The sequence below is a fragment of the Prunus avium genome, chromosome 1 (assembly GCF_965620075.1).
Source record: "Prunus avium chromosome 1, drPruAviu1.hap1.1, whole genome shotgun sequence".
In the NCBI taxonomy this organism is placed as follows: domain Eukaryota; kingdom Viridiplantae; phylum Streptophyta; class Magnoliopsida; order Rosales; family Rosaceae; genus Prunus; species Prunus avium.
In genome coordinates, this window is record NC_142284.1 from 40829266 (window position 1) to 40844545 (window position 15280).

A 15280-nucleotide genomic window follows, 5' to 3' on the forward strand; every position below is an offset into this window, starting at 1 on the left:
ATCACAAAAATAACTTTTTTTAGTAATGGAAACATAATGACACGTGGGATAACTTCCTCGTGTCATTGTGTTATTGGTTCCCCGTGTCATTGTGTTATTGGCCGGGGATACCAAAAAGTGCTATCCTCATTGCATGAGTCTCTCTCCATGGACACTGAGCCGATTATAGCAGTTTTATTTAAGCTTATTTATTGTAGTATTCCTTGAAACTTCAGTCAAATCTCATTTTACCCCTTCTACCCCAAAGTTAAAGTGGCCCACTTAACCCTTTTGACTGCGGTTTTGTATTTCACTTTACCCCCACCATTAACGCTATTCAAAAGATAGTAAAAAATGCTGACGTGATGGTAAAAGCACACATAGTGGCCAATTGCTGAGCATAAGACAAAGTGGACCCCACATGCTTTTAAAATTGAAATCTAAGTAGCTGAGTTTGTAGATTTTCCAAAGTCGAACAAATTTGGGGATTAGGGTTTGGAGTGTATAATGAGAGAGAGAGAGAGAGAGAGAGAGAGAGAGAGAGAGAGAGAGAGAGAGAGAGGAGCGAATATTGCAAAAGAATCAAAGCAAAAGAATCGAAATCTTGGGTGAAGTGTGTATATTGGAGAGACTGAAGAAGACAATGAATCAAAGCAAAAGAATCGAAATCTTGGGTGAAGTGCGTATATTGGAGAGACTGAAGAAGACAATGACGGTACCGAGAGAAAAAGGAGGTTCTCAACGCAAGTACAGTAAGTGGCCCTTCACTTCTGACATGGAATCGATGAAAGCGAGAGACTTACAAAGTGTGGTCCAGGTTTAAGCTTCTTTATTGTCTGCTTGCTTTGTTGGGTCTGGTCCAAAGGCGTTGAGTTTGAAAAGTCTGGAATTAAATATTGTTGTGGTCCCCTATGTCTTGATGTTATGTTTTCCTATTTACTAGTTGTTTAAAGGTTCATTTAGTGCTTTAAAAATATTAGTGTGTGTGTGAATGTTGCTCTATCTCTGTTTACTAGTAATTTGGTTGTTGTGTTCTCCTTTTTAAACTGTACTTATGACTAGGCAGTGGTTAAAGTGTGTTTTTTAATGTTCCATTCTGCATATGACAAAGGAATAATCACATTTGAAGTACACCATGGAGGTAGAATGATAAAGTCCCCAAACCTCAACGAGTGGTGGTTTTATGTGTGGGAGGAGAATGGGGCCCCAGGGGAGGGGGTGGGGAGGGAGGGGTCTGTTGATTATTTGGATTAGTGTCTTGTGAATTACATAAATTTGTTAGAGATATATGGGTATGCAAAATGGTAAGAAAGTGTGTATAGCCAATGATGCTCAGCTACTTTAATGGTGTCATTTGGTGCCTCATAGACTTGAAAGAGTGACTGTAATTTACTTGGAACACCCCACTGTTATTAATGTGGATGAAACTACAGTGGCTTAGAGGGAAAATGGGTCCTAGTTGTTAGATATATGCCCCAGAAACCAGTATAAAAATGAAATATTCTAAGGATATAATATAATTAATATAATCAAAGGGGTGTGAATGTTACTCTAAGATACATAATGTACACAAAGAAACAAGTCCATGGATAAAGATATAAATGCAAAGCAGTCTAAAGTAGTTAGATTCATGAAACCTTTCCATCATAGAAGTATTGTATCCTAAAAGGTTCCTGGTCATAGGACCACCAATTGGACAATGGTGAACCACAAAGACTGGTACATGCTATTTCTGCTCAAATAGGAGGATGACTAGTCTCAAGTCATTCGTGTAAAGACACTGAGACATGTGTGTAGGTGCTCTATAGAGATGGAGTTCACTAAATGCGATCAACTCAAGAATTCTTGTATGAAAGTCTTACTCACAAGTGTCAAACAAAGAATTCTAAAGTGTGATAATGCAAATTAGTCCTTAGACCTGAGACATCATAGTTGTCTTGTGTATGAGCTATTTGTTTTTTAGAACACTATACAGTCGTATCATAAGGATGTGACTTAAAGGTGTTCTTGAGGATACTTAGCATAGGCACAAAGGCATGTAAATGTATAACAAGAAATCTCTACTCTTAGTAAGAAGAGAGAATACTCTAAAGATATGATTCGTTGAATCTTTAGCCAAAGTACAATATGAGAATTGAAACAAGAACGTTTGCAATTAAATCCAAGTGAATCATATAACCTAGAGATGTCATGTTAGTGATTTGACACGAGTTAAACATATACCAACAACAACAAGACATAGAGTATTGCATTGTTCTCAAAATGAATTCTATTTAGCTTGGGTAGTCGTGACATACTGCTAGGTGTCACTCATGGTTTGTGGAAGCTCTGTAAGGACTAATTACAATTAGCTTTTGCCAATTAGAAGAATTGTATGGAGGATACAATTTACATTCGGTTTAGAAGTAATCATCTTCCCCATAGCCTCACTAATAAGAACCTATAAGGTCGCACACCAAAAAAGTATGGATCGAGAATTGAAAAGAGAATAAATGATTTTGCGGCTTGATCAAAGTCAAGGTCAAAAGTCAAAGTTAAAGGTTAAACCATTGACTCGAGACTTGACGTGGTCAACACAATGTTGACTAGGACCAATGCTTGTTAGACAAGTTAGTGATCTAATTAGTTAAATCATTAAATCAATTAAACTAATTAGATTAGCTTAATGAATTAATTAAAGTTTTGGTCCTATATGACTTAAACATTTATAGGAAAATGGACCTTACAGACTTAGGAAAAGTGTGACACATTATAAGATTAATGTGATAGATCAAAGTAGCCCAAAAGGGCCAAGGAAGAGGAGGGTGCGGTACATGGGGTCTTTAAGGGCACATGTGTGACAATATGTCTCTATATAATCATAGTCATAGCACAACACCTCCTTAGGGTTTCAAGTTAGGCATTTAGGAAGAGAGGAAAACATCAAACCTCCTCCTTATCCTCCCTTGGCCGGCCACCATAAAGGAAGTAAAGGCTAGCACCCATTTTCTCCTCTTGGTTTCTTATTCTCCTATTCTCATTCTACCTTGGTGAAGATACTTTGGATAGGCATAACCTCATTGTGCCTATTTGGAGAACAAGGTGGAGAATCAACAACTAAGGGACCATTCCCTTTACTTGAATACTATCCTTGGATTCAAGATTCGCTCCAAGGGTAATTAAGCTCACTTCCTACATTCTCTTTAATATGTGATATTAGTGTCAAAGGTGCAAACTTTCATAGACCTATAAAGATTGGGACATAAGTTGAGATTTGCATGAATCTCTAGCTATTTTCTTGCTTCCGTTTGATTTGATTTCATATTTTATATGCATAGGCTAGATGATTTGTTCTCTCATATATTCATGTGATTTTAGAAATCCCTACACCTAATTTTCCCTTCACTATTGCAAGAAACCTAACTTCTGAATTTGAACAAGAAGATAAGTGTGATGAACAATCTGGTTATGAGGGTATGTATAAGGAGGATAAGGATGATGAAGAGGCTATAAATTGTTCGGTTCATTTTTACACATGATTTATCATGTTATTCACCCATTATTTTGAGTTAGTTCTTGACATTTTATAGCTTTTTACTTTCTTTTTGTGTTTTCATAGATTTTACCTTGGTCAGAATGAAAATGAGCTAAAAGTGCATTATTGGTTATAAATTATGTTTTTGTTCATTTTCGTAGGTCAACTTCTTGGCCTTGGATCAGCATGCTCCGATACTCGGATGAGGTGAAGATCTTCATGAAACTTGTTTCAATGGATGTTGACTATAACATATCCAAATTTGAGCTTCATTGGACAAGTGTAGCCTATCCAACTAATCCAACAATTGATTCTGGCTCTGGAAATTTGTCTTGGGCCAGTTTTACCTCCATAATGTTATGTTGATTCTTCTTGTTACCATACCATTTGGTAACAAGAAATTACTTTGATTGAGTGTAATTTCTGAGACAAAGAGCATCTTTGTGAAGACAAAAACTCATCATGGCAAGGAGACAAGGAGGAAACAAAGTCAAAAGTACCATGATGAAAGGAGGAGAGAGATGAGAGCATAGAGCTTTAGGCAATTGACTTGGGCAGATTGTAAGAAGGAGGAACGTATCATTCATTCAGAATTTGGTAGAGATTTTGAGAGCTAGAGAGAGCTAGAAGGAGGAGAGCAAGGAGCAACCAAGGAGGGGGGGAGAATGACATAACAATTGGAGAGAACCTTGGGGAGCCTTGAGGCAAGGATCCAAGGGGTTGAAGATGCAATTCTCTTTCCCCTCTTTATTCTTAGTTTCTTTCATTTTATTTGTTTATTGTATTTTCTTAGTTTCAATGTAACTTCTTAATTTTCTAGGGCTTTGGTTGAAGCCCTAAACATGATTACTCCATTGTTTTGATCCTTTGAGTTTATGAAATTTTAGATGTTGTTGATGGATCCCTTTCACTAATTGAATCCTATGATATGTGTTGCTTCCTTTGATTGATCACCTTAGGTTGTATGCATGTAGCTAAAGTTGAGAAGTTGTGTAAGATATCCAAGAACATAATTTCTAATTAGCAACAAATGATAGAACTTGTAGGAAAAGTGAACATCATGTGAATTGGTTTCTTGACAACAATTGATGAATTCCTATTCACCAAAATAATCTATCCTTGATGTATGTTTTTCCTTGGTTGGCCATCTTTGAAAGCATGCTTATTGAGATTGTTGGGATTATGTGTATCTTCATATTGTCCTAAGCAATAAATGAATGAAGTAAGAATCATCCATGTGAATTGGTTTCTTGAATACCTAATGTAAACATCATGCTTTAGGGTTTTTGTGATGTTCATATTCTCTTTGAACTTAACGGGTTTTCCTTGTAATTGAATCGAAGTACGAACTATACCTAGGTTCGGTTATGGGGAGGGCACAAGTATTGTAGCACGAACCCTGTACTCTACATATATTAGAGAGAATCAATGCGTCTTGAGCTACTAATCCCGGTCTTGATTGCGAACATCTTCATCAATATGTTTAGAGTTAATTACTTGAGTATCCATGAACATTGGTAGAATTGTTTAGGGTGGATTCCGAAACCCTAGTGTTTGTTACATTTTACTTTCACATTTTGATTTTCATTCTTGTCATTCTTGTTAAATTTAAAGTACATTTACTTTCATGCATTAGAATTAGGTCACTTGAATCAACTCAAACCTCCCCCCCCCCCCCCCCCAATGTGTGTGTGTTTGTGTTGTTAGAAACGTTGTGTATTTTCTTCTTTGAATTCTGTTTATTTCCGTAACTGTTTTTGACTTTTGGTCTGTGTTGTGTTCTTTGTTTTTCTGTGTTGAATCCAACCGTATAAAGAACTTGAAATTTGGACAAACGGTTGGAAAGTTATGGGTCAAAAACTGAACAGAGATCGAAGTTGAAAAACAGAGAAACGAATCTGTCCAAATGGTGATAAAATGGTGATAGAAAGTGCTGTTTGTGTTTTTCTTTGGTTTCTTGTTATGTTTCTTTTCTTTTACCTTTCTTTACTCATTTTTAGTTTCCAATTTGTATTGTGCTTTTGTGTTGTGTTAAATAAGTGTTCTTTAAGTACTCAAATTAAAATTTGTAGGAAGCTGATAGTTCTTCATGGGATCGACCCCGTACTTACATAATCTATACCTCAATAGATTCGTGCAGTTGCGGGTATTTTTAATTGGTTGTTTGCACATTTATTTGTGTCACTTATGAATACAACATAAATGTGGAGGATGAGGGTTATAAAGAGGCTATAAATGTGGAGGATGAAGGTGATGACATTGTTGTTGATGAGGCTATAAATGAGGAGGTTGAGGGTGATGAAAAGGCTATAAATGAAGAGGGTGAGAATGACAAAAGGGCTGAAAATGAGAATGAAGACAATGAAGAAGATGAGAAAGACCTTGAATTTTATGATAGTACTTATGAGCAAAGTGAAGATGAACAATGCTTGCTGGAAAATGATGATGAATCATTTGACAAATATATGGCTATAAGTGATGTTAATAGCTCATGTGATGAGGTTGATAGGTTTGTGAGAAAGAGGAAGAGGAAACTGCCCAAGTTTGATGATTTTAGGCCTGATATAGATTTGACTAACCCGATCTTTAAGATTGGTTTAACATTTCTCAGTGTCTATGTATTTAGGAAAGCGATGATAAACTATTCAGTATTTAACAGAAGGAAAATTAGGTTCTCCAAGAATGATAAAGATAAGGTTAGAGCAGTTTGTGTTGGGATCAAGGATGGAAAATGTCCATGGTTTGTTTATGCTTCAACTGTAAATGGAAGTAGAATGGTTCAAATTAAGAGTTATGAAGAGGAGAACACATGTGGGACTGTTGAACGCAATGTACATGCTAACTCATCATGATTAGTTGAGAGATATTCTACACAGCTGTCTAGAATAATAAATTGGGATGTAGGAGCTTTTAAGGATAGGGTGAATGAAGATCTATGTGTCATAGCTTCAAGATCACAAATATATAGAGTAAGGAAAGAAACAACTGCTATAAGTAAGGGGACTTACACAAAACAGTTTGAGTCTCTTTGGGATTATGCTGAGGAGCTAAAAAGGATTAATGTGGGAAGTACTGTAATCATTAAGTCCAATTTGGAGGGAGACAAATCCAGATTTCATAGGATTTATATATGCTTGGCAGCTTCAAAGAAAGGGTTTATTGATGCTTTGAGGCCAATTGTAGGTTTGGACGCTTGTCACATCAAAGGGTAACACCCTGTCCAATTACTCTATGATGTTGGTGTTAATCCTAACAACGACATGTATCTAATAGCTTATGCAGTGGCAAAGGTTGAGATTTATGAAACTTGGATTTGGTTTTTGGAACTCTTAGGTGTTGATATTGGCATTAAAAATAGCAATGGGCATGTGTTCATTACAGATAGACAAAAAGGCTTAATTGATGCAGTGGGTGATATGTTCCCAAACTCTGAGCATAGGCATTGCCTTAAACATGTATATGCCAATTTTATACATACAGGCCATAGAGGATTAGTGCTAAAACAACATACAGAGGCTGCTGCAAGAAGTATAACTATACCTTGGTTTCAAGCAGAGATGAAAAAGCTCCAAGATTTGTCAGGACCAACTTTTGATTGGTTGGCAAGGCTTGATCCAATGCAGTGGTGTAGATCTCAATTCCGAACACACTCAAAGTTTTACATTCTCTTGCATAACATATGTAAGGCATTCAAAAAGTCTGTCATTGATGTTAGAGACAAACCTATTATAACAATGCTTGAGGGGGTCAGGTATTACATCATGTTGTTGATGGCAAGTAGAAGCTATGGATAAATGGGCTCATGATATGGGGCCAAGAGTTTTTGCAACTCTAGAGAAGCTTAAGAAGTAGTCAGCCTGGTGCATTCCAAGGCTTGTTGGGGAAATATGAGGTTAAGTGTTTTGGAGGCACTCAGGTGGTAGTTGATTTGAGAAACAGAAGTTGTTCATGCAGGCAATAGGATCTAACTGGGATCCTATGTAAGCATGCTTATGTTGCCATTGGGTAGTTAAATGGCAATCATATCAGTTATGTTCATGATTATTACAAAAAAAAAAAAAAAAAAAAAAGCCTTTATGAGAGCTTACAAACCCATGGTTCATCCAATGGCAAGCTGATATGATTGCTAAAATAAATTTCCCACATTTGCTACCACCTAAGTATCACAAGCAGTCATGGAGGCAAAAGAAAAACATGGTTAGGTAAGCTATTGAACCACTTTCAAGCTATAGTCCTAAACCTAAAAACTTGAAAAGTTATAACTTGGAAACCAAGTGTTCCATATGTAATCAAGTAAAAATGAAGTAGGGAGTAACAACTAGGTATATTCAATGCATCTCATTTTAAAAGTTTTGTATATTCAAATTAAGATATGGATTCATATGTGATGTTTGTTGGTTAGGTACCATCACAAAGGCAAAAGATGAGAGCACCTCAAGGCAACAAATCAACTCAGAGAGTTACAAGACAATCAAGGTATAAACAAGCATCATCTTCTACACAATTCAGGCAAAAACAATCAATAAGTTGGGTTTCTTTTATTTAAGTTGTAAGATCTCACATCGACCGACGGAGAGGGGGTGATGTACCTTATATATACATGCCCGCCTCCATCTAGCACGAGGCCTTTTGGGAGCTCACTAGCTTCGGAGTCATGGGAACTCCGAAGTTAAGTGAGTTGGGGGCTAGAGCAATCCAAGGATGGGTGACCCACTGGGAAGTTGGTTGTGAGCTCCTAGAAATAAAACTGTGAGGGCAGAGAGGGGGGCCCAAAGCGGACAATATCGTGCTACGGCGGAGCCGATCCGGGATGTGACATAAGTAGCATTATGAAACTCTTAATTTGTTTATTTTAGTAACTGCTTATGTTTATCTAACTCTGCCACAATTTTCAAATTATATCAAAAGTTGAAAAAAAGACCAATAATGACCAAGCATCTTCTCATCCTAACAAAGCTCCTTAACCATCCCCACGAACTAGTTCAACCATCTCAAGCTTCTCAGTTTGAACAACCATATTAGTCTCAAGAACCAAATTGGTCTCATCCTTAAGCATCTCAACCTCCAGAAGCTTCTGAAAAAAGGAAAGTTAGGTTTAAGTCTCCAACTAAGAGGAAAGCATTCTTGGCAAAGTTTCAGTCATGTAGATATTGAAAATGCTCTGCTCTGTTTTAGTTATCACATGTGCTTTGGGTCAGAAAAAGCATATGAATATGTTTTGATGGGTTGAATGTTGGTTTTATGTTTTGCTCTGTCTTGGTGAACACATGTGATTTTGGGTAGAAACTGTTTGGCATTGCCATGGATATCCCAGGTGCATATTTAGTCTTATTGTATTTTGTTTGTGAATTTCTATGGATTGAACAGGTGCATATCCAGTCTTCTGTATTTTGTTTTGGCATTGCTATGGATTGAACATGTGCTTACAAAGTCTTTCTTTTAAGTTATGTACAAGTTATTAATCAATGGTAGCTTAAAAGCTTTGAAAGGGTTAAAGAATTCTAGGTCTATACAAAAGTGTTTAGTCTTGACCATTACAAAAGGGCTTTGAAACAATTAAATTTGCAAAATGCTTTAGCCATTACATAAGCCTCTCATCTCACTAAGTTGCTATTCTAATAGGTGCATTACACCACATTACATCACATTGCCTAACTTTCAAACATACCACATTGCCTAACTTACATTACACCACATTGCCAAACTTTACATTACATAAGTAACATTGCCAAACTTCACCCTAAACACAAAGGCCCATAAAATAAAAAGAGCAATCCACAACTTCTTCTCTCTTGTTCTCACACGCCCGATTTGATCTTCAACTTCTCTCATTGTCCTCAACAGCCAAGCCATCAGTGCTCTCTCACGAGGAGTCATTTCAATATCAACTCATACAAAAAACCCACAACCATTTTTTCCCCTTTGCATTCAAACAAAAGTTCCATCACATTCTCACAATTTATTGTCCAAATTTCGATAAAATAGCAAATCCAAAACCTACCCTTGACTTTGGACACACAAAGAACCTTCGAAGTGGGTTCGACTCTGTCCAAGAAGTCTACAGCCTTGTAAGCCTCCCAATAAGGTGTAGCAACAACCATCTCTTCTCCTCTTGGAGATTCGTGCCTCATCTTCATACCCTTTAATGGAAGAAAGATAGAGAAATTTTTATCTGGGTATGGAACTTTCAATCCTCAAAATGGTGGTAAGTAAATTTTGTTTTTGGGGTTCAGAAACCCTTTTATCAAAAAAGAAGAGAGACTATTGTAAATTGGGGTCCACTTGACCCCTTGAGCTGCTTACATTTCAATTTTAAAAGCATGTGGGGTCCACTTTGCCATGCATGACTTTGACTATGCTCAGCAATTGGCCACCGTGTGTGCTTGTACCATAATGACCCTGCCACATCAGCATTTTTGACAGTGTTTTGGATGGCGTTAACGATGGGGGGTAAAGTGGAACAAAAAACCACGGTCAAGGGAGTTAAGTAGGCCACTGTAGGGGTCTTTTTGTTCCAGCGGCCTGACGAATGGGCTTGGGCTGCTGTAAGAGGAAAACGAAAAAAACACCTCCTGAAGCCTGAGTTCAAGAACTAGGCTTCCAAAAGAATTTTTGAAAGACTTGCTGAAGCCTTAGAAAAATACGTATGGGTTCTTTTCACCAACAACCAGAAGAACGTATCAAATTCGTTAATGACTTAGCTTGAGGAGCTTGTGGCATGGGAGCTAAGCTTTCACAAGTTTAGTAATTTGAGAGAGAGAGATCAAAGCATGAATTTCTTTTAGAAAAGAAGGTTTAGAGTGGAAGAAGGGGGAATTAGGAGAGTTTCTATCTCAGAGGGAGAGAGAAACGATGGAAATAAAAGATGAGGTAAATTCCAGTTTGCTTGACAAAGCTTGGTCATGCTCTGGAATGGTGTGTGTTTCTGGGTAGAGGAAGCTTTCTTTTATAGGCATTTGGAACCCTAATTTCGTTGATCCTCCATTCTCACTTTTCCTTTGCCTTTTTCCAATTACTCCCTTTCTTGTGAAATATCTTCGATCAGAGCGCCTGAGCCAATGGTTTCTTAAGGTTCCAAGGTTTTATGCAGCTGAGCCTCCCCATGGGGGTGAGGCTCCACTTGCTTTTTCCCTTGTTTTTCAAACTGGAGCTCGCAGAGGAAAGGAGAGAATGGGTGAAGTCTTTTACCCAGTGGGTATTCCTTCTACGTTCATAGATTCCCTATGGTCCTTGCTATGGTCCCTCGTTGACCACATGGGAGTTCTGATATGGGTGAAGCTCGATGCTGGATTTTTTAACAAGGACTTGGGCTGGGCTTTGTTCGTAGATGCTGGGTTATTGGTGTTCTTTTTTCCAGCAGCCCGCATGTTTTCGTCGAGCCGCTGGAAGTGGCCTATTTGTTTTGGGCGTTCTTAATTAATCGTGGGTTTGTCTAAGTGCTACAACAATCTATGAGATGTTCTCCTAAGGCATTGGGCCCCATTTTCCCTCTCTCATGCTAACCCATGTATTTGGGCCCGGGGAATGGGCTTGAGTTTTAGTGCTCCCAAGTGGCCTAAAACTTCCATTCCTTGGTCCCTCAATGGGCCCTGTGAGTGCTCGTACCCATCCATGCCACAACCTTCTCAGCAAGCCCCGGGTAATTACGTGGCTTGGGCCCTCTTAAGCTTGTAGCATGGCTTGATGGCATCGCGTGTTTATTTGTTGCGCTTGTGCTTGAGTTTTGTTGCACCATAATAAACCGAGGTCAAATTAAATAACACCGGATAGGTTCGTGAGCGTGAGTCTATAAGGCCGTCGTATTTTGACCCTTTCGTGCGCGCTCGCTTGGCGTGATTCGTGACCCATGACTTATGTAGGCGTGCCCTACAATTCCTTTTCATGTCCCCATTAGGCTTTTCTTGTAACTAATCATTTGTACCGGGCTAAGAATAAGTTTGGGGCCTAGCCCTTGGATTTTTGGGCCTCAACAGCCACATTCTTATAATTTATTGTCCAAATTTCAATAATAGCAAATCCAAAACTTACCCTTGAGTTTGGACTCACAAAGAACCTTTGAAGTGGGTTCGACTCTGTCCAAGAAGTCTGCAGCCGAGCAAGCCTCCCATAGTAGCATTGAGGTGCATCAAAGGCCATCTCTTCTCCTTTTAGAGGTTTGTGCCTCATATTCACACCCTTTTTTTTTTTTTTTTGATGAAGTCATATTCACACCCTTTAATTGAAGAAAGATGGAGAAAAATTTCTCTAGGTATAAAACCTTCAATCCTCGAAATAGTGGTAAGTAATTTTTTTGTTTTGTTTTTTTGGTTTAGAAACCCTTTTATCGAAAAGAAGAGAGAGGATTGTAAATTGGGGTCCACTTGACCCTTTGATTGCTTAGATTTTATTTTAAAAAGCATGTGGGGTGCACTTTGCCATGTAGGATGTTGATTGTGCTTAGCAATTGGCCACCGTGTGTACTTTTACCATAATGACCCTGCCACGTCAACATTTTCGACAATTTTTTGGATGGCGTTAACAACGGGGGGTAAAATGGAACAAGAAACCACAGTCAAAGTAGTTAAGTAGGCCACTTTAACTTTGATGGAGGAGGTAAAATAAGATTTGATCGAAATTTTAGGAAGTATTACGGTAAATAAGTCTTTTATTTATTTATTTATATTTAAATTTATTATTTTATTTTAAGGAACAAAAATACGACTCATTTAATTCGACCTCAAACCTCAATGATATATTTTTTTGAGTGCGATGGTCATGTGATTGTAGGAAAGTTAGGGTGAATTTTAGTAATATTCCCTTTTCCTGGTTGATTTAGAGTTTGATGGATTGCGTTTTGATTGAAGCTGTCAAATCAAAGTCCATGTCAAACAACAAAAGAAAGTAGTTACTAATATTTCTAAAAGTGGGCTCCGCTTTTCACTGTCAACCGTAGCTTGGAAGTGGTTCCCCAAACTTCCCGCCATATCTCCCATCATTACTGGCAAATCCTCCATAGCTGCCTTAAGTATTTAAACACCCCACCTTAAAGAATTATCCCAGGCCAAGCAAACCAAAAGATATTCGATTAAACCCATTTTGATTCTCTTGTGGGTTCAATCTGTTTGGCTTGGGTTGGTTGCCTAGGTTTGCTCCAAAGGCTAGCCCTCGAGTTAACCTTGGCCTCGCTCGCCCGCCCGCCCCAGTACGTACCAGTTTGTTTCTCGCAAAGGGAACCAAACACAAAACACAAAAACAATGGCAAAATTATTTAACTCATATATCCTTCTCTTCTTCTTTTTCTTATCCTTTGCTGCAATTATTGCCAATGCCGAAACTGATCAACCTCAAGAATTAGATGAGTATTGGAAAAAACGAGCTGAGCAAGCCGAAAACTACACCATGGAATCTTACGAACCAAATCCTGAGAGAGTTACCGACGAGTTCAATGCTCAAGTTGGCGAGTAGGTCTTCTTCATCAATTAATTTCCTTGATCACAATATACATCGTTTCAATATGCATGCATGTTTCTCTTACATTTACATAAATTTTAGTATCAAATTTCGTGGCTTAAATTTTGCATGCATGCAGGCTTATAATGGGGAAAAACGAGACAAGAAGGAACTTGAAGGGTCAAAAGAAATATGTTGGTCCATGCAAGGTAACCAACCCAATTGACGCCTGCTGGAGGTGCGACCCTAACTGGGCCAACAACCGCATGAAGATCGTGGACTGTATCCAAGGCTTCGGTCGCAAGACCACCGGGGGTAAAGGCGGCCCTATTTATGTCGTGACTGATCCCTCAGATGGCGACTTGGTAAACCCTAGACCGGGAACCCTGCGTCACGCTGTGATTCAAAAAGGGCCTCTTTGGATCACCTTTGCACGCAACATGGTGATTAGGCTGCAGCAAGAGCTGATGGTGGCTAGTGACAAGACCATTGACGGTAGGGGAGCCAATGTTAACATATTTGACGGTGCTGGCATTACCATCCAGTTTGTGAAGAATGTGATCGTCACCAACCTTCACATCAAAAAGATCGTCGCCAAAGAAGGTGGAATGATCAGAGACTCCGTCGACCATTTTGGTCAGAGGACCAGGAGTGATGGTGATGGCATCTCCATCTATGGCTCCTCCAACATTTGGATTGATCACGTTTCCATGGAAAATTGCGCAGATGGGCTCATAGACGCCATCATGGGTTCCACCGGTATCACCATCTCCAACTCCCACTTCACTAAGCACAATGAGGTACGTACAAACCCTAAATTATAATATACACACACTCTCTCTCTCTCTCTCTCTCTCTCTCTCTCTATATATATATATATATATATATATGTGTGTGTGTGTGTGTGTGTTCGTGGATATATATATATATATTAAAAATTTGATATGCAGGTGATGTTGTTCGGTGCCAGCAACAGCTACACTCAAGACAAGATGATGCAAATTACTGTGGCCTTCAACCACTTTGGTAAGGGTTTGGTGCAGAGGATGCCAAGGTGCCGGCACGGATTCTTCCACGTAGTGAACAACGACTACACCCACTGGCTCATGTATGCCATTGGTGGCAGCATGAACCCTACCATCATCAGCCAGGGTAACAGGTTCATTGCTGCTTTAAATGCCGCCACCAAAGAGGTAATTTTTCTTGTATAATATTTGTACCATCTAAACTAATCAACCGCCTTATAAGGCCTGAATTATTTTTCTAATAGTGTTTGCCGCGTGTATTACAAAAATGGTAGCCTTGATGGTCAGACGAGATAGTGAGTTAATGATTGGTTGTGACTAAATATATGATTAGGTGACGAAGAGGGAGTATACGGAAGAAGCGGAGTGGAAGAATTGGCTCTGGAAATCTGAGGGAGATTTGTTTATGAATGGAGCATACTTTGTTGAATCTGGGAGCCCAGCCAATTTGCACGCAGACAAGCTTGATATGATTCCCTTCAAGCCCGGCACCTACGTCACAAAAATGACTAAGTTTGCCGGCGCTCTTGAATGCTTTGTGGGCAAACCATGTTAGACAGAGAGCTTTAATTTTTCCAGTTGTACATTCCTGCATGCAAGAAAATGTCGACGACGGAGGATGAGAAAGAAGCCTACTTTTCTGTCTTCACCAACAGAAGAAAAAGAGAAGAGTTTGTATTGTATTATACTAAACGTTACTTTTTTTATTTTTATTTTTTCTTTTGGTTTGTTTGGGAAACACTTGCGCATATTTTCTTAAATTAGAATGTATCTTTAGCACTACAAATTAAGAACACGTACGTGCTATTTTTTGAAATTTAAATAATTTCAGCTTAACCGCATGACAAGTGTTACTTCTCCTAAAGCATTAATATTAATATTGTTTTAAAATAGCATCTGGAATGATCGCACTGACCAAAATAGAGTGCCAGGATTGCGTGAATGAAGAAGGTGCAGAGTCAGCTAGCATATAAGTATTACCAGACTATCAATCCTTACCCCCAACCAATAATTATGCATCCTTTCTTGTTTAATTTTTACTATTATTATTCATTACTTTTACAAAGAGTCTAGTGTACATTAATCGCAAAATTCACTAAATAGTCAACAATAATAATTTTAAATATAAGTAATGGTCAAAACTACTCTAAATTAATCTAATTTATGGAAGAGGACTTCAACTTTGGTGCAAGCGGATGGGTTCACTGCCGTGGCCAATTGACCTAACCCACCTATGCAATTCTAATCAATTATTTGTTTGCACGTTAATCAACATTAACAGTAAGGTGCAATAAATACTAGATCACTACGGCTTTTTGTGCAAATTTCCTAC

The 15280-nt window shown here is 38.4% G+C and overlaps 1 protein-coding gene across 1 annotated transcript; it reads left to right on the plus strand.

The window, feature by feature from the left end:
- Positions 1-12538: 12538 nt before the first annotated feature.
- Positions 12539-14840, plus strand: LOC110751298 (pectate lyase-like). Its single transcript, XM_021951740.2, has 4 exons — positions 12539-12933; positions 13062-13722; positions 13873-14115; positions 14282-14840. The coding sequence occupies exons 1-4, from the start codon at positions 12728-12730 to the stop codon at positions 14501-14503; spliced, it is 1332 nt and encodes a 443-aa protein (XP_021807432.2). The 5' UTR covers positions 12539-12727; the 3' UTR covers positions 14504-14840.
- The last annotated feature ends 440 nt before the right edge of the window (positions 14841-15280 follow it).

Coding starts and splice junctions, on each gene's coding strand:
- LOC110751298 (XM_021951740.2), top strand. CDS start 12,728: ATGGCAAAATTATTTAACTCATATATCCTTCTCTTCTTCTTTTTCTTA. Junction 13,723..13,872: donor ACTTCACTAAGCACAATGAG/GTACGTACAAAC, acceptor TTTGATATGCAG/GTGATGTTGTTCGGTGCCAG. Junction 14,116..14,281: donor TAAATGCCGCCACCAAAGAG/GTAATTTTTCTT, acceptor ATATATGATTAG/GTGACGAAGAGGGAGTATAC.